Source organism: Cinclus cinclus, chromosome 1 (assembly GCF_963662255.1).
Source record: "Cinclus cinclus chromosome 1, bCinCin1.1, whole genome shotgun sequence".
Taxonomy (NCBI): Eukaryota; Metazoa; Chordata; class Aves; order Passeriformes; family Cinclidae; genus Cinclus; species Cinclus cinclus.
In genome coordinates this window covers 142,801,168-142,826,156 of record NC_085046.1, presented here as the reverse complement: position 1 = coordinate 142,826,156, position 24,989 = coordinate 142,801,168, and the positions used below count along the sequence as shown (strand labels likewise).

General features: G+C 36.2%; 1 protein-coding gene across 4 annotated transcripts in view; it reads left to right on the top strand.

Moving 5' to 3' along the window:
* The window catches only part of ASAP1 (ArfGAP with SH3 domain, ankyrin repeat and PH domain 1), a 120,677-nt gene that overhangs the window by 73,743 nt on the left and 21,945 nt on the right, over positions 1-24,989 (top strand). For 2 of the 4 annotated variants that reach the window (XM_062491754.1, XM_062491763.1), the window contains 13 exons: positions 288-357; positions 1,497-1,584; positions 2,672-2,720; positions 8,116-8,279; positions 9,816-9,949; positions 11,003-11,094; positions 11,658-11,844; positions 14,169-14,254; positions 15,841-15,956; positions 18,121-18,188; positions 20,688-20,795; positions 22,178-22,414; position 23,179. In XM_062491754.1, the coding sequence (XP_062347738.1) occupies positions 288-357; positions 1,497-1,584; positions 2,672-2,720; positions 8,116-8,279; positions 9,816-9,949; positions 11,003-11,094; positions 11,658-11,844; positions 14,169-14,254; positions 15,841-15,956; positions 18,121-18,188; positions 20,688-20,795; positions 22,178-22,414; position 23,179 (1,400 nt within the window). The remainder of the gene's footprint in view (positions 1-287; positions 358-1,496; positions 1,585-2,671; positions 2,721-8,115; positions 8,280-9,815; positions 9,950-11,002; positions 11,095-11,657; positions 11,845-14,168; positions 14,255-15,840; positions 15,957-18,120; positions 18,189-20,687; positions 20,796-22,177; positions 22,415-23,178; positions 23,180-24,989) is intronic. The other 2 variants (XM_062491764.1, XM_062491774.1) reach the window with 1 other exon arrangement.

Below are 24,989 nucleotides of genomic sequence, written 5' to 3'. Positions count from 1 at the left end.
CCAAAGTTCAATCCTGAACACAACTGAATTTAATATAGTAAATATAAAAAGCATGACAAGCAAGCATAAAAAATACTCATAGTTAAAAGAAAGCTTTTGTCTTTATAACTCTCTAAAAGAGGTTTAAGTTTTGTCTCAAATCTCCAAGTTTCTTTGGTGAAGCGTTTAGTAAAATTTTTTACTTCATGTGTTTGTTTTTTAAAGCTAATCATCTCAAAATGATAATGATATTAATGTGTTTTGAAATCACATCTATTTACTAAACTTGTTATGGCATTCTTATGTAGGTTAAGGAAAGTATGGCAAAGAAGGAAGTGCACTGTTAAAAATGGAATTCTTACCATCTCACATGCAACGGTAAGTTATTTTTATACCTTTATATGAAAATAATAGAATTATCCTTTCCTGGTGAATCTGTTGCTGCCAATGTGCTATTGCAAAAAGGATGTTATTTCAGCTTCTGACTGTGGAATTTCTGTAAAACTGTAGCTTATGAAATGAATTTATCAGTAGTTTAATAAGAAAATGGCATGTGGAATACATGACCAATGTATTCCACAGACTTATCAATTATTACTTCTGATGGATTTGCTTATAAGGATTGGCATGTCATACATGTGAACCACACAATTTGGCAGCTTGGGTAGTACTTTATATTAGGCTAGAGTCTGACAGATGAGTGAGTGTGATTAGTATTTTGAATGCTTTGAATTAAAAGTTTGAGATGTTGGGAAGTTTTGATCACAGTGAGTTCTTGGAATCAGGCATATATCTGAAGGATTTTCCTAGCAATGCTCAGTCATGAGATAGCACCCAGGTGATCCTGGTGGAAGCAGTGCTAAAACTGCCTTGTGGAAACATGAACTTGTTGGAAACAAGCACAGGATTTGCTCCTGTTAAAGGAGATGGTCCCATTTTCTCACCTCTTTTCCCCCTTTGCCCCAAATTCCACTGACAGGCCTCAATTTCTGAACCTTACTAGTTAGATAAACCCCACATTCCTCAAAAATACATTTAATTATCATGTCTTATAGCACAGAATATTGGTATTGGTATTTATCCTGAGTTCTGAAACTCCAGATCTTCAGCTTTCCACTTTCCTCTTAAAGTTTTAAGACCATATCCTTGATCTATTTAAAATGGGAGGAAACTTGGAATACGGGCATGCTGTAATGAAAAACTGCATTATAATTTTGCCATTGTTGATGAAAGGCAATTAAAAAATACTAATATTAGCATATTGTAAATTTAAGGGTTTTTTTGTTTTATCCCTTTCAGATAAAGTGAGGCCATCAAGATTTTAATTTTGTTTAGATTTAGTAATGTGTCCATTTTGAGTGACCAAATCAGACCAAGTGATGCTGGTCTCCAGCTTTTTGAGGGTGGATATGTTTGCATGTCCAAGCTCTAAGTAATATCATACATACCCACTCCCCATAAAGGGGAAATAATCCTAAATCAATACATTTTTAAAATAAAATAATTTTTCTTTTTAGTCCAACAGGCAACCAGCTAAACTGAATTTATTGACCTGCCAGGTGAAGCCAAATGCAGAAGATAAGAAATCTTTTGATCTAATATCACGTATGTAGCAGCTTTAGTGCCATTTTCTATTATGTGGGATTTCTGAAAAGGTTATTGCAAGATGGTTTGAGTAGAACACAAGGCTAGAGCTCAAAGTTCAGGTCTGTATCCAGACACACACAGTGTCTCATGAGTGTTCAGAGCCCCTAGTTCTGATGATGAGCAAATGGATGTAGAACTTTTCTCTGTGTAGATGTGACTATATAAATACTGTTTGTTTGTGACAAGCCATGAAATGCAGCATACATGCTGCTCCCTAACTTCAGAGAGATGCTTAACAGCTCACTGGAACATGCATTAGCTGTATCCACCAGGAAAGGGGAAAGACCTTTGGCTTTCTCCTGCTTTTCAGTCATTGTTCTCCTTTTTGAGCGCTATTTGAAGGAATGACGAAGACAAGGAGACCAAATTTCTTTCTCTCTTATCCTACATTAAAAATATATTTCTCTCTGTCTGAAAATTGGTAGTGCCTTGTCTTCTCAGCATTAAAGCTCCTGTGCTTCCCCTTCTTCCCACTGTGGTCTTGTGCAGCAGGTACTTGTACCCAGTCCAGTTTTAAAAACTCTTTTGATGAATCAGCGTAGTGTTTTCAGACTTTACAAATCAACAGACTGTTCCAACATTCTACACTGAAAAGGACAGTCAAGGAAACCCTTGATTATGGGAGATACTAGCCATTTCATGTCTTCATCTGTTGGCTAGTAAAAGAATTTTCTTGGCTCAACTGGAGGGAAAAACTGTATAAAAGGAACAAATTAATTTTGCCCTCTTCTCCTAATTATGTTTCAGTTTTGACTTCTGAAAGGGTAAAATTCATCCATGTGTTTATTTTTCTTTATCATTTTAAAACCTAAGATGTTTAAAATACGTGCAATTAGTGTGAATCGAAATTCAGTTTCATCTTCCTTTTTTTGTGTTTTTTTTTTTTTTAAATTGTTATCCATAGCTATGAATAAAGGATTAATGATGCCTTTTAAGAGAAACTTCTCTTGAAGGCTTGAGCTGCCAAATAGGTTTTAGTACCAAATATATAAACACATTAACTTTTATCATGTGCCAAATGAAAATATGTATTTCTTTATTTCAGATAACAGAACATACCACTTTCAAGCAGAAGATGAACAGGAATACGTAGCGTAAGAATGTTTACATTTTTTCAAGTTTATTTTGCCAATAGAGGTGTATAAAATCACACATAAAAGTGGAAATAATTTTCTCAGCTATTGCATAAGTAGTGCCTACTGTATCTTTTTTTCTGCTGTTATGAATCTGTAAATATAAACTATTCTGTGTCACACTACAGAGTTCTTTTAATACCTAGTAATGTTAAAACCAAAACTAAACCAAAATCCCATTTAGACTGTGTATCCTGTCAGTACCTGGTTTGTGAGTATTACTTGGGATGATATTGTAGATCAGATTATTAAGATTCAAATGAAATATTTTTAAATTCTTCTCAGATCTTCTCTGTCAACCTTGTTCTGCAGTTATTTCTTTTCCTCTTGATCCTATATTTTCCTTGAAATTAAACATAATAAATAGATAAGAGATGACACTTAGATATGACACTTAGAAAATATCTACAGGCAGTGCATTTTTTCTTCTGTAGGCCTAGAAATAAACAGCAAAGCACATCTCTGAGATTTGTGTACTTCAGAATCCAGGAACTTGCTTCATTAATGCATGTTTCCAACTAGACTATTTCTTTTTAAAGAATTTTCTTCCTGCTTCATCAGAATTATTTCCTGAGAGCCATGTACCACTGGTTTTTCCTCCTGTGTCACCAGACGTGTTAAGCATGTTCTCTAATGCTCAACACCCAAAAGTTCAAGGAATAAAGTTACTGTTAAAGAGCACAGCAAAGGCTACCTCATTCTTTCCTTAACTATCCCCATTCTAGTGGAAGACTCTGTTGTTCCATGTGTATTTTAAAGGTACAGGGGATGCCTATAGGGGGTACTTCACTTGTTTGGTAGTGTTGGGTGGCAGTGGCATTGATAGCTCAACCTTGGGAGTCATGGGTGAAATAAAAGGGCTGGAGAATTCCTTGTTGTGCAGCTGTTTCCCTCTGGGCTTCCACAGCTTTATGTTGGCTCTTAAAGTGCAAAGCTGTTTTGCTAGTCATGATTACTGTATTCATCCTGGAACTGAATTATTCCAGTAATTTTCTTAGTCAAGAAGAAAAGACTGTTATTTCTTATGACTCATAAGTTTTTGGTACTCTGCCATAAATTGGTTTTTACTGCATTAGTTGGTTGAACAGGTGAAGTGGTTTGTTTGCTTTTTTTTTTCTTAACACATGAGCAAGGTAGGGTAAGAATAAATTAGCAGTATCCTTCTTTCAAGTTGGAAGGGACCCTTAAGGGTCATTGAGTGCCCTACAACTAAATCATGTGTCTAAGGGTATTGTCCAGATGCTTCTTTAACACTCACAGGGTTGATATCCTGGCCATTTCCCTGGGGAGCCTGTCCAGTGAAGGACCTTTTCCTGGTGTCCCATCTGAACTTCCCCTGCTGCAGCTTCATTCCATTTCCTCATGTCCTTTCTCTGGTGCAAGAGAGAGGAGTTCAGCACCTGCCCTTCTGCTGCCCTTCTTGAGGAACCAGAATTAGTGTAATTATGCTGGTGAGAAACTGCAATACAACCAAATGTTCTGTTTTTCTGTGGAGCCCTAGAAAGCTCTATTATCTAAGGTGTCATGGGAGCAGCACCCCTTGGACTTCCTTAGTGATTTAAAGGTGTTCTGCAGGAACTACTTGATATAATTTCTCAATCAGATTTGTCATCCTCTTGTTTCAATTTTCTCCTGTCTGGTCTAGGTGTACCTCTCTGTCCTTTAGTGCTGCCTCTGTTCTGTCCTTTTTACTTTGTGAACTCATTGAAAATATGCAAATAGATTTTCAAATCACCTTCATTATAGAATCACATCTAAATATAGAAAAAAGCAAGATGTATTTCTTTTTATTCTATTTTAACTGGTCTTGCATACATTTTCCTATTAAACATTTTACACTGCTTCCATAAGTAGCTCCTCAAACTAAATAATAATAAGTTTTACAAGGAGATTTTTAAAAAAGCACACATAAGAAGCACTGCAGCCTACTTTTTGCTACAGGTGTATTACTACTTCACCTCAAACATTTCCTTCAGGCCAGTGCCTTTCTTGAATTTTATCCAGGCAGCTGTTTGTTGGCCTTTCATTACTAAATGACAATCCTTAAGTTCTCAATGGATGATTAGTTTCTCTAATAGATAAAGTACAGTTGTTAGGGGGAAGTGGGGTGTGGGTAGTGTGTTTCTGTATGTGCAGGTAAATATATATTTATGTGTAGATTATGGGAAAAGTAACCTTATCTTTTTTAAAAAATACAGTAATGATTGCTTTCTGGTTTTTGTTGTGTTTTTTTTTTTTTTTAATAATTGTGGATAGGGGCAAACATAATCTGGTGATGACCTTTGGGCTCTTTTCTACTATTTCTGAAGGTCAAGAGCATATCCATACCTGCAGGAAATGCCTGGATTATAAGCAAAGCTAGATTTTGAAAGTTTTCTTTGAAGAAACAAACATCTAACTTCAGTCTAGTTTGTAATAGCAGCCTTCAGACATTTTTCACCTTGGAGACATTTGAAGGCATTGATATTATCTGATGCTTCTTCCATACAAAAAAGTTGTATATCAATATTTGAAAAATATTATTCTCTTCTTGTTCTGATTATGCATTTACCTTGAAACAGCGGTGTTGCAATAGTGATTGTCGGAAGAGACAGTTAAACTTTTACTACAAAATGAAAAAAAACCCAAGCTATTAGACTGGTTGTTATTCTGGGGGAGGGTTTTTTGCTGACTTGAAAATACTGAAGCAAAATAAGAGAAATGTGAGTGAAGCCTGGTCCATACAAGATTAACGAACTCCTATTTCCTGAAGGCCCCTAGCATGCCAGATTTTTGTTTAGCATTGTTTCTTCAAAACTGTGAAACTCCAGCAAACAAAATGCCTTAAAGAATGAGAAAAAATTGCTGATATTCAGAAAAACAAGTTTAACAGATGATTGGACCAGTGATGTATTGTGTTAGGTAGAATCATGGACTATCATGGACTAGTTTAGGTTGGAAAAGACCTTTTAATATCATTGAGTCCAACCATTAATCAAACACTGCCGAGCCCACAACTAAACCATGTCCCCAACTACCCCACCCACACTTCTTTTAAAGCCCTCCAGGGATGGTGGCCCAACCATTTCCCTGGGGAGCCTTTTCCAGTCCCATTTAGTGAAGAATTTTTTTTCCTAGTATCCAATCTGACTGTTTGCTGGGACAACTTGAGGTCATTTCCTCTTGTCCTAAAACAAGAAGACAGAATCAATTCTGTAAGACTTGATTACCTTTTAATTTGAAAGAACACTACAAAGTATTTGCAGAAAGTTTTTTGACTTATTCATTTGGCACTGGAAGTATTGTGCAATAAAAAAGCAAATAATAAAGCAGATACTTTTTTTTTTTTTAAATAAAGGAAGAACAGAAAAGACTAATACAGATAAGAAAAAGGGAAGAGCGGTTAGAATGAGTTCTATAAACTATTAACATTTAATTAACATTCCATATTTGCTGACTTGAATTGTTTATTTTTGAATGTGCAGCCTGCCAGGAAGGCCTGGTGACCAACTGGGCACTTGGTGATTAGCAGCACCAGTCATGCAGAGCATGTCTGTGTTTGTGCTTGTCAGGGAAGAGCTGCCACTGTGGTGCCTCTTGCTCTCATTCACAGGTGCCCCAGTGACAGCCCTGGGCAGAGGCTTCCTTCTACCTGAGAAACACAACCAAAATAATGATTGCTCTGACAGTTTAGACACTTGTAATAAGGAAGTCTATATCAAACTAACAGCTGGCTCACTTGTATTGTGTTTGTTTTGATTGCATCTAATAATTTTTTAATTGTTACACTTAGTTGATTTTTAGTCAAATTCTGCCTTTTTAACCAGCTAATCAAATTTTGACTCTAAAAGAAATTATCAACAAATGTAAGAATAAATGTTGTTTGTCGAAGTATTATTTTACTCTGTGTGTTTAACCAAACATTGCTATAATATTAGAAACAAGATACTATTGCCCCTTACGTTTTTAAAAAGGTTGAATTTCATCATGAAAATTGCAGAAGAATGCCCTCTAGTGTGGGTTCTTCCCATGTAAAGAGAAAGATTAATGTACCTTTACTGTTTTCAGCATGCAAACCTTACAGCAAATTTGTGCTCAAGACTTTCAATTTCTCTTTTATTTTTAAGGTAGATTTTTCAAAATTTTTGAAGCATTTTAAACACTAGCTCCTAGATTATTTTTTGCACATAAAATTTTAAAAAACACATGTGCATGAAGTACAGAATCTGGAATGCCCATATATTAGTTCAGATTGTGAATCTGTTTTAAGATTACACACACAAATTTCCCTCTGAAATCCTTTAAAGCTAGTATTTTCAGTGTTATTTCAGTGAGAAATTATGGATTTCAATCTGAAGTTCTCTTAGTTTGTTTAGATGCCAATACCATTTCTGCATATTTCAGAAGACTGATGATGATTTCAGGCAGTCTGAATATAATAAACATGAAATGCATTGAGAACACTGCCAGTTTAAAATATTTCTATGTTTAAAAATTAAAATAGTTGCAGTAGATCTAAAGTCCTCTAAAATAATTTTACCTGTGAGGATTTCTATTTAACTTGCTCTTTTTTTCTAAATTAGCAACACTGCATCTGCAACGTACTTGGTCCTTAGTGGAACTGCTTTTCCCTCTTTACTTCCATATGGAACACAGCAGCTGCTGAGAAAGGGTTTTGTTTGGTTTTAATTAAAGCATTATGTGTAAACAACAACTTGCAGAGTGATTGGGAGGGGAGGAAATAGTGCCTGAGATATCATTAAAGAGTCTTGATTTGTTGCACTCAGCTGTTGCTCCTAAAATTTTATGTTGGCTGTTGGTGTCTTTACTCTCCCATCATCCTTAGCCCCTTGGTTGCCATGGCAGTTGTCATTAATTTGGTCTTTACAGTCTGACTCTGATTAGTGCACAGAGATCTGCATTTTAAAGGCAAGTAGACATCGACACATTCATCAGGGTGCTTACTGTTTCCTCTGTGAAGAAAAAGATGCACATTGGAGAAAGTAGGGGTTATCATTTTCTTCAGGAAGGAGACTTTATGAAGATTTTGGGCACCTTTTAAAGCAGTTAAATTTACAGGAGCTTAACTGCCCCTTTTCCACAACTTCTGCTTATTTGAGGAATCTGAGAACTTGGCTTTAAAATTGTTCACCAAAGGGATGTTAGAATTACGACTGTTTATCTCTTCTCGTTCTTACTTCTCTTTCTCAAATCTTTCCTTTTTGTCTCTGACTTTTCCCCCTCCTCAGTCTCTCCCACAGTACAGTCCTTCCCTGTAGTCCCATTAATATTTTGTTCCTGGCAAGATTTCTACAGTTTATAGATTAACATGTATTTGCAAATGCAGATCTTCATTAAGGTCTTTATCTTGTGCTAGATGGATATCAGTATTGACTAACAGCAAAGAAGAAGCATTAAATATGGCATTCCGTGGAGAGCAGAGCACAGGTGAAAACAGTTTAGAGGATCTGACAAAAGCCATTATTGATGACATACAGAGATTACCCGGAAATGAAGTCTGTTGTGATTGTGGCTCACCAGGTATCTCCACTTGTTCATGTCATCAGCTGCTTTTTGGGAGCAAAGTAATTTCTTTAAAGAAGTGTTTGTAGAGTGCAAACTAATTTTCTAAGTGATGTTTCTCAGTCTTCAACCTGTTTTTAAAAGAACAAATATGACTTTCCTACTTTAGTTCCGTTTAATTTACTAAAATATTTTTGTGTGTTGTCTGTGCTTACTTCCAGCAGTTCAAGCCCCTCTGGAGTTTGAACTGTTCTTGTTGCACTGTGTCTAGATGCTTGTTGCACTTGAATGGAAGTTGCTTGGCATCACTGATCCTGTGCATGCTACTAAGTAGAAGTGAGTAATATTTAGACAATGATTGTGGAAAAATTGACCTGGCCAGGATCTTGCTCTGAGGCTTTATCTTGGCACAAGACTACTGGAATTGCAGCATCAGAAGTTTTCAGAGGTGGAATAAGTAGTCTTGTGCAAAGAATGAGACCCAGAGTTGAAATCCTATCAGATAATATCTTCAGAAGTACAGAGTTACAGGTCAGTTTTGTGTCACTTAGAGCTTGAGAAGGGGCAGCTGGCCACAGTACAACTGAGCTGGTGTGGGTGCTGGCAGCTGTTGCAGCTTTCTCATCAAAGGGACACTTCAAAAAGGTGATGCTCATTTGGACCTGAGTAGATAGTGTGTATCTTGCAGATGCTTGCTGATGCAGGACTGATCCAAATTTGAAATAGCTAGATATAATTACAAACTAGGTTATAATTATGTCAAATCCTAGAATTAGTTCATTCAATTATTTCATTATGTAAAGCTATAGAAACTTCAGATTACAGTTCTCATTCATCTTTTAATTTGTAGTAAAGTTTTAAGCTTCACCTCTGTACTTCAGCTTGCTGCTTTAAAACTCTTGGCTTAATGCTTCAGCAGTTACTGTTTAAGGTCAAGGAAGATATTAATTTGTGCACAAAGTATGTCTGGAGCTTTTTCCTTTCTTAAAAACTAGTCATGCTTTTTATGTAGCATTCATAGTATAAAATCTATTCTAATATTACATGCAGATCTCCTCCATGACAGCATTCTTAAAGTTGCCTTTTTTTTTTCCTGGGCTAGCCAGCATTCCTCAAATTTTCTACAACTTGCTGCTGTTTTACATACTGGAAAGCACTATGATTAATCTTTTATGAAGGACTATTTAAAGCTTAGGAAGTAAATTTTAAAACTTCAGAGGCTGTCAAATTTAGGAGATCTGTTACTTTTAAAAACAGGAAGTAATTTGTACAGGAAACAAGTACTAAATATATTGAACTACATTCATTCAGTATGAATGAATCAGTCTAAATTCTGTGCCTTTGGGACTGTTCCTAAATATGTAAAACTGCATTCAATTAGTAGCAATTTGTGGTTAAATTTGCACTAGAGTTTGGAGAAAAGTATGGAATGTTCTTTGTTTATTTTCGTTTTTTGAAACATTAAATATGGAATCATTTCAGAATGCATCTCTTACCACCATTACAAACCTTTTCTTGGACTTTGATTAAATACCTTGTTTTTTAATTGTGCAGATCCAACATGGCTATCAACTAATTTGGGCATTTTAACCTGCATTGAGTGTTCTGGAATACACAGAGAAATGGGTGTCCATATTTCTCGAATCCAGTCTTTGGAATTAGACAAATTAGGAACGTCTGAACTCTTGGTAAGTTTATTTAATTTATATTGGGTTTTTTAAGTCAAACATTGATATATATGTAGGAAACACCAGAATGTACAATTTACCACGTAGGTTTTCAAGGAATGTGTTTTTGCAGAATTTCTCCTTCATATTTCTGTGGATATTTTACAGATGCACAGTTATATATTATTTTATATTATTGGTGCTCTTGTCACTTCTCATTTCATGTCCAGGGGTGTTGCAGAATGAGTATTGGCATCCATTGTAATTAGTGCCATCAGGATTTTGCCTCTCAATAGCTGATTTTGACCCAAAATCACTCTAAAAGCTCATGTGATTTAAAACATGAAGCTAATTTGACTTGGCAAGGGAGAATGACTGTTGCTAATTCTGAAAGAAAAATACTGGAGGAATCTTAATTTGATGGATGAAATCATGTAATATTGAAATTATGAAAGGAATCTGATGTGAGACTACCAAAAAAAGGAAACAAAAGCAAAGGAAAAATAAAAACAAGTCAAAAAGAAACAGTTGCAGTAATTTTATCTCCCTAGCTGTGTTTGGCCTGAAAGAAGACACTTGTTAAAGAAAGTTTGTATGGGAAAATTGAGAGAAGATGTAAGGCATAACTGCATTTGGGTGTAGTTTCAACATTACCATTTTTTCTCTTCATGAAATATTGAGGGTGTTTTACAGAGTTACTGTTAATCTAAATCAGATTTTACTAAGCATGGCCTACAATAAGTCTGAGCTTCTTTCCCAAAGCAGCTTCCTGATCAGTGTACCGGCACCATTTCAGTGTTCATGCTGCTGCTTCCTCATTCTAGTTTTGTGTTGGAGGCTGATTGTCATGAAATGCAAATAATTCTGTGATTGTGAAGTCTATTGTAGAAATTCTGGCATAATATAAGCATTTTCTTTCTTTCTAATTGCTCTGTATCTGCATGTAATCATTGGCCTTTAATTTTTCAGTCCTGTGTTTTCCATCTTTTATTAATGCACATTAATAGTCCTGTTGTTAGGTTGCTGTTAGACTCCAAAAGTCCTCACCTTCATTTATTGTTTTTCTTATCACAGCTGGCCAAGAATGTAGGAAATACTAGTTTTAATGATATTATGGAAGGGAATTTACCTAGTCCTTCACCTAAACCAGGTCCATCAAGTGATATGTAAGTATTGAATCTTTAAACTCTCTAAGTTTACTGTGGAATATAACTGTGATGTAAAGTGTCTTAAACAGTTACCAAGCCAGGGGAAGGCATGGGTGGCAGAAGACTGGAGGTTTTTATTCCCACTCTGGAGCTTCTTAGAAATTCAGTCTCCAGTCTTATACTCACATTTCAGCTACCTTAGCTTAGCAGTGTGGAAGATTCTTAGTTTGGGTTTCAAAGTGCATTTTTCAACTCTTGCATGGTTTTGAGTTTTGTGCTAAACCCTCAGATGATAAACACAGTGGACTACATGGCACTAGCTCTGCTTTTTCTTTGGTCTTAGTCCCCACAGTCAGAGTAATTTGTATATAACAAAAAGACAGGATAAAATTGACATTGTTCCATATCTGGGGCTTGTTTGCAAGAAAGACATGCAGTATAACAATAAATGCCACACTTTTTATCAGGTAGTTTTCTTTTCCTTTCTCAGCTTCCAAGCTAGACAAGGTGATTTTAAATTATAATCACTGACCCATTTTTCTAAAAATTTCTAAAGCAAGCTCTATTTTCTCACCCCTTAGGACTGCACGTAAAGAATTTATCACTGCTAAATATGTAGATCATAAGTTCTCTAGGAAGACTTGTGCATCTGCAGCAGCTAAACTGAGCGAATTACTTGAGGCTGTCAAATCCAGGGATTTACTTGCACTAATTCAAGTCTATGCAGAGGGGGTAGAGCTAATGGAGCCACTGCTGGAGCCTGGACAGGTAAGCTTATCAGGTAAACAATTACTATTTTAAATCATGTATTTGTATAATGCCCAGGATCTAGGGCTGTTACTTTAGATGATAAAACAAAAGAAATAATGGATGAAAATTATGGGTTTTTTCTTGCTTTCCTTAATGTTGCATCCTTGTGGGAAGGGAAAAGAACACTTCATCTTTTGTCATCAGTTGGTCTAAAGGAGTATGAAATGCAATAGAGATGTCATACACTGTTTCGGTGCCACCATAGTGTGTTAAAAAACACCTGTTCTGCAGTGTGTCTCTTCTAGAAAAATCCCAGAGAACAGACTTGGTGGCCCAGGGTCACCTGTAACACATACAGTATTATACCTGCTTTTAACATAGAAGGAGCACATTATTGACTATTTCCAAGTCTCTGTTTACTGTAGACAAGGAAAGAATAAATCGAATGATTTGACAGCTTCCGGTGAGATATTTACAGAAGTACAATTTCTTTCAACCTTTTGTGTGTGTGTGTGTATGTATGTGTGTGACGTTCTGAGTACTTGATCTTCCTTCTAAAATCAGCAACAGTTTTTGGGAAAAATCAGTCCAGGTTGACCTCAGTTATCCATAGACTAATACTAATCATGAGCAAAGTAACCTGTTTTTACCGACAATAGATAATTGATGCTCAGCAATGTTTTCTCCCAGCCTGGAGACATGTCAGAAAATGTTTTCAACAAGTTGTGTGAAAATAGCTGAGTTGGCAAAGGACACTGTGCCTCTCTATGTTCAGTGAAAGGGATAAGTTCAGTATAGTCTCAGCACTTGAGCTATCACAGAGTGCTTAGCATGGAAACACATTACAAATTCTCTGACTGCAAAGTCAGCTTTCTGTATTTGTCATCCACAGCAGTTACCACACAATTAGCTCCTCAGTCTTCCCAGCTATTACAGGCAGTGATATCTAGAGAGGTAGAAGCAGCAATTGAAAGGTAGTTTGCAGTTAGGACATTTATAGCAGCATTCTCCTCTGTAAATTCTCTGATGTTTAATAAAATAATACTTTTTAATTAGGACTTTAATTCTAAGTATATATACTGTAATATGATTAATTGTCCTTTATGATCAATAGGAGTTAATGAAATCTAGATTAACTTCCCATGTAACTTTTAAATAGCAGCATTTCTGTTTCAATGCATTAATACTTATGATATGTATAGAAAATAAAGTATGATTCAATTCAAGTTCAACAAGGAGAAACCCTGTATATGGGGGAAACGCCCCATGCACCAACTTCATCAAGTTGAGTTGGAAACCACTCAGCTCTGCCTAAAGAGACCTGGGGGTCCTGATGGACATCAAGGTGAATATGGGCCAGCAGGGTGCCCCTGTGGCAGAGGTGACAGTGGCATTGACAGCACGTGAAGGACAGTGAGCCTTCCCTTCACTTAGCACTGGTGAGGCCACAACTGCAGTGCTGTGCCCAGATCTGGGCTCCACACAGCAGGAGTGACTTGGACATGCTGGAGAGAATGCAGTGAAGGGCCACAAACATGTCTGAGAGTCTGGAGCACCTTGAAATGCTCAGAAATCTGGGACTGTTCAGCTGGGAAGAGGCTCAAGAGAATCTCGTTGTATGGAAATGCCTGGAGAGAGAGGGTGGAAAGACCTCTCAGACAGTGCCCAGTAGTGCCCAGTGATGGGAGGCAATGGCACAGACTGGAGCAGCACAGGGGGTGCCCTCTGAACACTAGGAAACCTTTTTGTATTGTGAGAATGACCAAACACTGGCACAGATTGCCCAGGGATATTCCAAAGCCATCTGGACATGGTCCTGGGCAACTGCTCCTCAGTGACCCTGCTTGGGCAGGGAGGTTGGTCTACATGACCTTTATATGTCCTTCCCCACTTCAACTGTTCTGCAAATCTGTAAGACTTTTAATGTATGTGGGACTGTGATTTTTGTGATGCTGTTTGTTGGAAATAATGTTGTGACTTGGTGCTCATCAGGCTGTTGTAAAGCAACGAGTACTGCAAACTTACTCAGTATTCCTTGACAGCATCCCTTTCAGTTGCTGGTAGCTAAAGTGGTTAAAATCTTCTCAGGGTTGTTCCATCCAGCTGAGAAAAGTGAAAATTTGGTTTAGGAAAGCTGAGATCTCAGGAAGTGTAATGCCATTTCCTTTGAAGCACATGCTGTCATTTAGAGATAAAAAAGACAATAATAATTTTGATCATAATTTCCTCGTATTTTTCTTCTGAAAGACTTGAAAAGAGTGAATGAGATGTATCACATAGATCTGATATACAAGCTTTGAAGAAATAAGACAGAAATCTAATTTTTATTTACATGTGTTTAGGAGCCAGGTGAAACAGCACTTCATTTAGCAGTCCGGACTGCTGACCAAACCTCTCTCCATCTGGTTGACTTCCTTGTACAAAACTGGTATGGATTGCTAACTTTTTATTAAATTGTACATGACAATTGTGGATGTTCAAAGTTATCTTGGCAGTGCCTTGGATGATGTTTGCTCATCACTTAAAATCTTTCTTCTTAGTTATGTTTCAAAAGAGAAGTTGACCTTTGTGCTCCTGATCAGTAGAGGGGGGAAAGATGTATAGATTAAAAGCATTGAAAGCAGGTACATAAAAATAGGATGAAAAGAAAAACTCTGTAGCGCATGAGAGGGCATTGATTTAGAGTACATGGTGATATGAAGCAATGAAAACAAATAGGATGGAAGTAAATGTACCAAATACAGGACACATGCAAAGGAATTGTAAGAGTAGAAAACAAGGATCTTTCTCAGAAAATTATGAACAGATGCTAGATTGATTTTGAGCGAGGTGTTCCAATAGTTAATAAACTGTATTAAAGCTACTGAGAGCATACACTTGTTAATTAGTAATTTTCAGCATATAGTTTATTGGCTGCATTGTTCTTTGTTGTCAAGGGATGTGTTCATAGAAGTAAAAACACAATGAAAAGTGAGTGCTGATTATAGGAGAGTGTTATTAAAATAACAAATGAAAAGTCACTTTCCAATATTTTCAAGATGTTTGAGATGATAATTTGAAAAATGTTTTAGAAGCCCAAATTACTATTTTGAGCATTATTAAAGATTTTTTATTATTATTATTTTGGATGTATGTTTAGAATTATTTTGTTTTGTTTTGAAGCTCTGTAGTTTCTTCAGGCAGCTGTAACCTCATGTGTGTTTCTGTCTGTTGTGTGTTTTTTTTGTGGCAGTCTCAAGTTTAGGAGCATCTTTACAACCCTGTGGGCTCTTACTGTCCAATATGGGTAATACTGGAAAAATCTGTCATCTCCTGAGCTTTATTTTTTTTGATTTATGGAACTATTTTATTGTTCCCAAAATGTCAGTAACAGTTTTTGAGAAGCCTGGGTTTAGAAGTTGAAAACTGAAGGAAGTACTGTTTTCAAAATGCTCTATGAGCCGCTTGGCACATCTGGTTTTTGCCTAACTCAGTGTGTTGTCCTTACATTCCTTCTTACTACTCTTTTGTTCATTCCCATAGCTTCCCTCTTCATAGTTCCTTGACTGCATGGGATTTATTAACCTATTCTAACTGTATCAGAATTATTTTTCAGATGTTTCTGTTGGGCTAATTTAGTGTGTTTGAAAAAATAATTACAATGAAGTGGCAAGTGGAAACCAACTGGCATGACCTTAGGTCTAGGTTTGAGTCTCTGAGTTGTACTTCTTTAGTTTTTTGAATGAAAATCCATAGATTTTCAGTCCTTTTCAGTCACAAGTATTTCCAGTGTCCTTGGAACAAGTCTTAATAGTCTGAAAATAATGTTTAGTTTATTTTTTTTGTTCTACCAAAGTTCTACTTTTTTTGTTCTACTAAAGTTCTACTTTACTTTTCCAGTAAAGTTTTTATGCATGTATTATTTATAAAGATGCTAGATCTGAAATTAATAGCACAGCTACTATACTTTTCTTGATTGTTCTTTTTCTTTTTTTTCATTTTTTCTTTTCTTTTTTTTTTTTTTTTTTTTTTTAGTGGAAACCTGGACAAACAAACAGCATTGGGTAATACAGTTCTTCACTACTGCAGTATATATAATAAGCCTGAGTGTTTGAAATTGCTTTTGAGGGGGAAGCCAACTATTGATGTAGGTAAGTTCATTATTTAAAACCAGGAAATACAGAGTTCCTAAAATTTTTTCCCATTATTTTAGCCGCTTTTGTTTATTTCTCTGTGGTCAGGAAACTTCTAAAATAAAACTGTGGTAGAAAAAATGACCTTGACAACAACAAGCCTAAAGGAAACCTTCAGTTAAGAAATGGAAGAAGATAATAGTGACAAAAATTCCTTATATGAAGTACTAATGGCAAACCCTAAGCAGAGTTCAGAGTTCTGTTTCTGACCCATTTTAAACTGTTTGGAATTTAGGTTTATTGTTTATTCTAGAACTTGTATGTTATAATGCTTCAAATGTTTAATTCCACTCTTATATACGTGAGCTTTATGTACACAGTACTTAATTCTTCTGTTGATATCAATAGCAGCTGGTGCTGTGGTCTCATCCAGCATATCCCAGCAAACACTGCCACTGTTTAGGGAAGGGAGACCATCTAGAGAACAAGAGGTTATCCTAACTGTGAGCAAACAGAGATTCTATTTCAATTAAGCTTCTGGTATGCCATTATGACAAACGAACTGATATAGGTACCACAAGTGTTACACCTATCTCACACATGAGGTGCAAAGAGAAGCTGAAAGGCAGCTGAGAAAGCTGATCCCATTTTTCATGAGTTAGGAAGGTATCCCATGAATCCAGGTTGTTATGCCCAGGAGTTAAATGTGATCAGTGTGTCTATAAAACATTTCCATTCAGTCAGTTAATGGTGTAGGAGAGAAGGTTTTTTAACAGCTGATGCAAACTGGATTCTATTTTTCCCTTTTTCTTCATCACCGTTACTTTGCTCCACTGCCTGGTAAAGAACTGTTGTATAAACTGAAGGTCATAGTTTAGTGGCAGAATTCACTGGTTTCCTTTGCCTTTTTATAGACCTTTAGAATATGTTCCAGTATTATAAATCAGAGAATGTAATGTGACCTTTTTAAGCAGTTATAATGGGAAAGCTATCTGAACAAGTTAAAGCAAGGTTATTGGTCCTTCCATTGAACTTTCTCCTACGTAGATGCTAGAGGAATGCTCACACCTTTTTGGAGAGGGTGTTGTGCTCTTTTTGTTGGTTTTATTTTTTGAGAAATCTCACATAGATCTTGAAACATCACCTTAAAAGTTGAAAGTTTGGAATTCATATAGTCCTTAAGCTATCTGAGTGTTAACTTGACATAAGAAGTACTATGTATTCATTCCTTTTCCTATTGAACCATCTCTGATAGATCTTTCCAAAAGTAAATCCTTCTTCTAGGGATCTGAATTCTTTCAAAATCACAGGTATTTCTAGAGGACTGCCTTTTATTTTCTAGGATTTCTAACTGGTGTTATCTGTGTAATATTTCACGCAGACATTATAGCTCTCAGTTTGATCATTTTCATTTCCTGATCATAGAAATGCTTTACAATTCTCTGCATTCTCTAGCATTCTCTGTTCCAGCTCCATGGCATTTACTGATATACTGTGAGAATACATTTTACCTTGGATTTATCCATATTGGATGTGGGAGTTGTTTTTGTTTACTGAGACTTGCTACTGAGCATCTAAGAAGGATTCCATTAGATGCTGTGCCTAAGGACCTCCCAGCAGCCTCAGATATCACCTTCTTTCTGATCAGGTGTTATTTTAAATTGTAAACCAGTTTATAGCTTTGATAAAGACAGAGCTAGAAAGTTTTAAATTTATTCATGTTCAAATGTCTTCAAATTAAGGCTTTGAGCCTCTACAAATTAATCAAAGTAAAATCTGCTTGGATCAACATTTGCCTTTTTTTTTTTATTTAAGTGTTGGAATTAGTTTTCTTTTTTGAGCAATTTTACCCTGCCTTCTTGCCTCTGCTGCTTATTCAGGTAAGAGTTTTGTTGGCAAAGGCATTGAGTGGATATTGAGATGGCTAAACTTCTTTATATTCTCTGCTGGCATGGTTAGGAGGGGTTTGGGAACTGTCCCAGCAGATGTGGCTGTTCAGAAAGAACCTGATCATACATGAAATCTTGAGCACTTAGAGTGGAATCTTAAAGATGCTGCTACAGAGTAAACAGACATTTTTGATCACTTTTAGATGTTACTGTGCTACAAGTAGTGAAACGTAATAAATTGTTTCTTAAGACATCTCAAAGAATTGCTCTTTTTTATATTGTTAATTTTGTAGTAAACCAAGCTGGAGAGACAGCTCTGGACACAGCAAAAAGAGTGAAAGCTGTCCAGTGCGAGGAACTGGTAAGAACCGAGCCTGGGGGCAAAGGCAAGGGGGAATGTTTGAAACCTGATATACTTAATATAGCATTACCATTGTATCTCACACGTGGTATTGCTGCCAGCTGGCTGTGTGTTGATCTGAAGGCCCTACCACAGGGGACTATTTTCTTACCTAAAACACCACAGTAATTTTCCTCGTAACAGTTTAAGAAACAGATCTTTCTTCTTGTGGCAGTAGAATAGTTATTTTAACCAGTATATTGAACTAGTTATTTTAACCAGTGTATTTGAAGACCTAAAGCAGCAGAGGGTCAGATGTGTCAATAAATGCATCATTCAAGGCGATTTGGGCTTCATCACCTCAAAAGTTTTTCTTAGAGGCTTTTATATCAGGAGTACTAAACAACCCCTGTAATATTAAAACTGTCAAGACCTTTTAGGTCTGGATCTTTGTTTGCCTTTTCCTGCTATGGCTTTTTTCAGATTATTTAACAGTACAGATAGTTCAGACATAGTGAAAGTCTTTTTATAAGGAGAATTGAAAAAACTTAAAATTACTCTCCTGAAAAGAGGAAGAAGCTAAAGTGTAATGTCTGGAAGTTGGTGTATCAAAAGATGTAGAACACCAGCTTCTGTGGAACTTTGTCCCTCCAGTGAACATGATCGAAGCAAAAATTTCCTGGAATTCTGAGAATGTGTCCGGGATGTTAACAGTTGTGACTCACAAAGAATATTGGTGTTCAAGAAATAAAGGTCCTAAGGATTTTCCCAGGTACTCCTCTGAAGCATTTAGCCAGGAATAAGGATTTTGCATCAGACCAACAAGCTTGTTTGTTCTTGACCCTCTAAGGTCTCATCAGCATGCATTTAGTAGGCAAGTGAATTTAATTATCATCAAGGTATTAAAAAGTCTAAATACTGTGGCAGTTGCACATTCAAGATAAAACCAGGAGAATTTATAAGACACTTGCCACTTAATTCTGTTTCTTCTTTTTCATCATTTTAATGATCTTAGGATATCTACTTTGGTTCTGCAGCTGGTAATTTTAATACCTTTCCTGACAATGAAAAGTTCTTGTCATGAATTAATTATTTAATAATCAAAAGACCTTGTCCTCACAAATCAAAGAAATTTTCCATATTTCTGGGTGTGCAAGTCAGCATTTTGCTGTGGTTAATAAGGTGGGAGTGACTTCTCAATTACTGCTGTGCCTACTGTGTAAGTAGCTGCTGTTTTCAGTGATTTGAGTATTCTGTCAACTGGATCTAGCAGATCTCCTGTGCAGCGCACAACTGGGAGGGATTGTTTTTTTTTCTTTATAGTATCCCTTTAAAAAAGTCACATCTGCCATTAGTGTGGACCAGTTGGCTGTGTTACAGAACAAACAGTCATGTGGAAGTTATCAGTGAGCTTATCTAGCAGTTAATCATTTAGTTATCATTATGATCCAAATTCCATTAATACCTCACTGATTGTTTCATTATTTCACTTAATTCTCATAGAACATTTATGCCTTTTCTCTCTCTTTTTTTATTTTTTGAAGAAGAAAATGATTTCTGCATTTTTTTTCCCAAAAGCAGCAATGAGTTAAGAGTGAAAAAGAAACATGAAAGAGCACATTGTTTGCTGTGGGCAATAAAAAGTACAAGATAAATAACTAGGTGTTTGAATTATGATAGATGTGCTAAACTTACTTGTGTTACATAACTGGATTCTTAACTGTGTAATTAAATTCAATTTCAGCTCAAGTGGGTTCATGAATACTTACATAACAGATTGGAAATACTTTCTTTATTCCAAATTTTATTTCAGGAAGATGGTTAAAGGCACTCCTGAATCAACTGCTGTCAAGTACACTACATTTCAGAGGATGTGAAGGAATAAGTAATGATGGAAGATCTAAGCATTGAAAAGGAGAATTTATCTCCTCAGAATAACTATGAATTGCTCTATTAGTTGGTTTGTTTTTTTTTCTGATCATTGAGGTAGTTGTTTTTTAAAGAATGTGGAATACATTCATTATTTGAGCTGGCAAAGTCAAGGAAATCTGTGCTTAAGACATACAGACCTCATCCAGAGAGAGAGGCAAAATATCTAAATAAAAAGTAAATACCTTTTCATTTGATTTGAGTATAAGGATTGTGATTCAGATGGGGCAGCAGTTGTATGTACGTAAATTTATAAATAGGTTTCGCCTTTCCTTTATGGAAAGGAGGGCTCCAGATAAATTCTGCTTTTGTGCATATACCTTCTGTTCATGTCATCTTTTCAAATGCTTGTCAAACATGGTGACTACTGCCCCTTTTGAGAAAATCTTTCCTTTTTAACTTTTAGCAATTTTTCTATACCTCAAACAAATGAAGAACATTTGTGTGATTGCCCTGAAATTGCTTTGTTCTTTCTTGAATCTGGAATAATTTTAAACTTCTAAATATTCTAGTTTATTTCTTGCCATTACAAAACTTAGTTAATACCAAAAGAACAGCAAGTATTTTAACCAGACTTTTTATTTCTTTCAGCTTTCTCAAGCCAAGGCAGGAAAGTTAAACCCACACGTGCATGTGGAGTACGAATGGAATCTTCGGCAGGAAGAAATTGATGAAAGTGACGATGACTTGGACGATAAGGTGAGTGTGAATTACTGATACAGCTCTGCACAAAAGCCATCAGCATCTCTGCTCCCTGGAAATAGATGGTAATTAGAGACACACTTCAGCCTTTCTTTACTTACAGATATTTTTGGGGAAAAGATCCTAATTTTGAGGCGTGTGTTAAAGACTGCCTAAGTGCTTTTTGAATATACTTTGTCAACCTAGTTATTATGGGCTGTTTCAGAAGTTTGACTTTGACAAGACGTACAGTATAATATAAATCAGCAAATCTGGACTACTTTGTTGCTTTATCCTCTTCAGAATTCTACACTGTTAAATTTTAGCTGGAGGAAATCCAAAGCTTACATACTTAATTTTTCCCATAAATTAATTAAAAACCTAGTTATTAAATAAATATCTCTATTTTTCACAAACCGTGCTGTGCTATTCATTCCTCATTTTTTTTAAAAAAAAGAAGCAATGGAAAGGCAAAACTTGAGGGCATAGAATAATTGCCATCCTGGAGTATGTGAAAAATTAGCCTCAGTGTCCTACTTTAGCAAGTCAGTTAATTACTGTGCGCTCTATTTCTGCAATAAATGCGAATACACCTCTCCTATTTTATATGAGTGCTGCAGGAAGAAATGTGGACAACTTCTCATTTTCTGTGACACTTGGGACTGAAAAATTCAGAAACTGAAGTAATTTGCATGTCCTCAAGGACAGTAGAGAACAAAATAATCATCTGTGTGAGGAGCCTCTGGAGGATGAGGGATGCTGTGCTGGAGATAATAACCTGAACCAGAGCTGCAGGGAGACAGATCATGCTCCATATGCACCCATTAATGTACAGCAGGCAAAAACTGATGTGTAAAATTCCTTCAAAGAGCAATTAGATACGTTTAAAAAGAACTGTATCATGGATTATACTGCTAGTTCAGGGACCAAATAAATCTGATCTGTCAGAAGTGTTTGTTCATTTTTACTAGGCATCAATGGGGTTATATACTTGATACTTGAGGATAATTGTCTAGACTGAGTAATGCGCTATATTCCCTGAAAATTACTCTTACATTCTAAAAATTACTCTTACATTCTAAAACTTGCTGGTAAAATACCACTTTTATCGGTATTTTAATTAGTATATTATTAGTGTGTTTTTCTTGCTTTAACATTAAATCTAATTTTGTGTTCATGATGATTTGTTGATGGTACAATCTTAATTTTCATTTAGAAAAGAGGACCTTTCAGGCTTAATTGCTGAAAAAAAAGTTGGAATGGGGGTTTATTTGTCCAACAAAGAAATAAACTAGGCTCATGTACACTAAATTATGTTCTGGTATGCTATTTTCCAAACATGCTAATTATAATTAGTACAATTAGACAGCTATATCATATCTTTGTTTTTCTATTCACAGCCTAGTCCTATAAAAAAGGAAAGATCTCCAAGGCCCCAAAGCTTTTGTCACTCCTCAAGCATTTCTCCCCAAGACAAACTGACTCACCCTTCATTTAGCACTCCCAGAGACAAGCAAAGGCTCTCCTATGGAGCTTTTACCAACCAGATCTTTGCTTCTGCAAGCACAGACTTACCCACCTCTCCAACATCTGACGCTCCTCCTCTTCCTCCTAGAAACGCTGGCAAAGGTAAGTCTGTCTCCAAACTACACTTGCAAGGTGCTATTTTCCCACTGTTGCCCTTCCTTTAACCAAGGACATTGCAGTGTTTCAAGATACAGCATGTCCTTATTGATGCAGCAGTGTGGTACAATGCACATTCTAAACTTACAAGACCTGGAGGGCCCTTTGTAATAGACTCATTCATAACACTGAATATGAATGGGTGAGGAATAAACTGATACTCTGCTAAATGAAAGTCAGTTAATTTTATGATTTACAGCTGCAGCGGAATGTAATGTTTTGACCTAGATTTATCTTCAAGTTTAGAAGATGTATTTATGGAACAAAACTTTTTACTGTGTTATAATTTGTGCAGGTCTACTTTTTAGGACAAAGAAACCTTTCATTCCTTTTTGCGTGTTTAATTTAGAAATTGATAAATTGTGTTTTTACAGTAGATTTGTTAAAGAAATCTTTAGTTGTGATGAAGATTACAGTATAGTTTAACACTTAAGCAGTTATGCTGATGCTCCTTTTTGTTAGCACTACTATAACTTCATTTCTCAACTGGTAATTGACTTTGTTTAAGAAAAATGCAGAGATGCTCTCACCAATATGTGAAAGAGTAAAAGGAGCAGGACAGTGTTGGCATTGGGTGTTTTTACATGGTTCAGATGCTGTGCTTAAGCACTACTGTTCCATCAGTCTTTGTCATGTACTTTCAACTTTCAAACGGATCCCTTGGCTCTCTCTTTTAAACAGGTTTGTTTCCCATTATGAGACAAAGCAATCTTGCCAGGGTTTGCATTTTTCACATGAGATTTTGTAATCCATGTTTCGCGGGGGACTCAGTTGTATTCCTTGTAACTTTATTGTGTCAACCTGCTTGTTAGTGTTATGAGAGTCTACTTTTTCCTTCCGCTCTCCAATCCTTTTTACATGCTCTGTCTCACAGTCTGCTATGTATTGTTCATTGCAAACAGTGTTCTGGCTTAGATGTTCCTTGAAGACCTAGTATAACTTCATTTTTTGGCATAAAGTTGCAAAACTTGGGAATTAGTCATGTATCCCATTTCCCGAAGAAGGTTATTGAGGATAGTATGCTTAGTATGTTGTCAGCTTTCAATAGATTTTAATGAATTCTTTTTCTCAGTCATTATATAGTGGAGCTTTCATACAGACTTACCTAGAAAATTGTCTGTTTCTCCATGCAGGGAAATATTTATGTTTATATTTCATTGCAAGTATGTGTTTTGGTTTCTGAAATGTTAGGCATTTTCATATCTGTTCCTGGAATTTCCTTGTTGTTTCTAGACCAAGGAATCAACACAACACCAAAGCTACTGGGAAAGAATTGAGGCATTGAGCTTTTATGTATTTTCATGTCAGAGATTATGCAAAAAAAAAAATCCTTATTTATATCACAATGAAATAATATTATAATATCTCAAAATTGCCTTCTAATGTAACATTAACTGCTGCATCAGAGTGCAAAATGTCAGATTCGCAGGGTAAGTCAGAGAGGTTGAATAGAACTGCTGTTACAGTGAAGTCACTATGCTTTTCTGCTTTGAACATGCTGAAATTCTACAGTCTGTGAGTGATGCTGAAGTGGGGTTTTGGTTGATGTCCACTCAACAATATTGTGAAATTAGCAATTTCCGTTGTCTACATGCCTGCTTTACAGGAATAATTCAAAGCTTAAAAACTGGGGGGGAAAGGTGAAAAATGCATAGGACAATTCATCAGTGTGGAAAGGTTACTGTAGATGCATAATTTCAGATGCACTTATGGTTCATTTTAAACTGTGCTGCTCCTTGTATCTCCCCTCTTCCAGATCTCAGATTATTTAAAAGAAGATGAAGCAGAGACTTTCCATTTCCATAAGTCACTGTTGACACATCTGAATTTTGAAACAGAGTCCATTTATTTTTTTTGTGTAGGAAAACATAAACCTGCAGAATTTTTCTCCTCTTTTGGATGAGTAGTAATAGAATATATCCCTTACATTGACGTTTAGACAAGTTTACTTGTCAGATGTGTGTTTTTGTTTAAAAAGTTCATTTGAATACCTTGTGTTTAAGATTATATGCAAACATAATGTTACTTTTTTCACTTGGCTCCCTAAACAGCAAGAGTAGCAAAAGCACTGAATCTGTATTTAAATTTAAGCTTCCCTTCGGTCTGAAAACATAACCTGATCTTTGTCCCTGTGCTGCTGTGAGGCCCTGGCAGACAACATGGGCTTCTGCTAGGACATGGAGCCTTCAGGGAATGGATAGTAGGTGGATCTGTCTTTTAGAAGGAGGCAGACAATTTTTAAGTTTCATGTGTTTTCATCCTTTGGGACATGCAGATGAAACTGTCTTTCCAAAACATGTTTTATTCTTAAGAAAACCCCCTCTCTGTAGCCCTCTGTTTCATTGCCCAGTGAAGTTCCTGGGTAGCAAAGTTCTGTGGTGTTCCTGAGGAGCCACAGTGATCTGGAAGCCATTCACTGAACTTGTGTTGAGGAGAGGAGGGAAGTTTAAAGCAATTTGCATAAGGCACATCACTCTTGCTTGTTTTCAGTGGACATGCTGGCTAAAAATAATTTTATAGGTACAATAG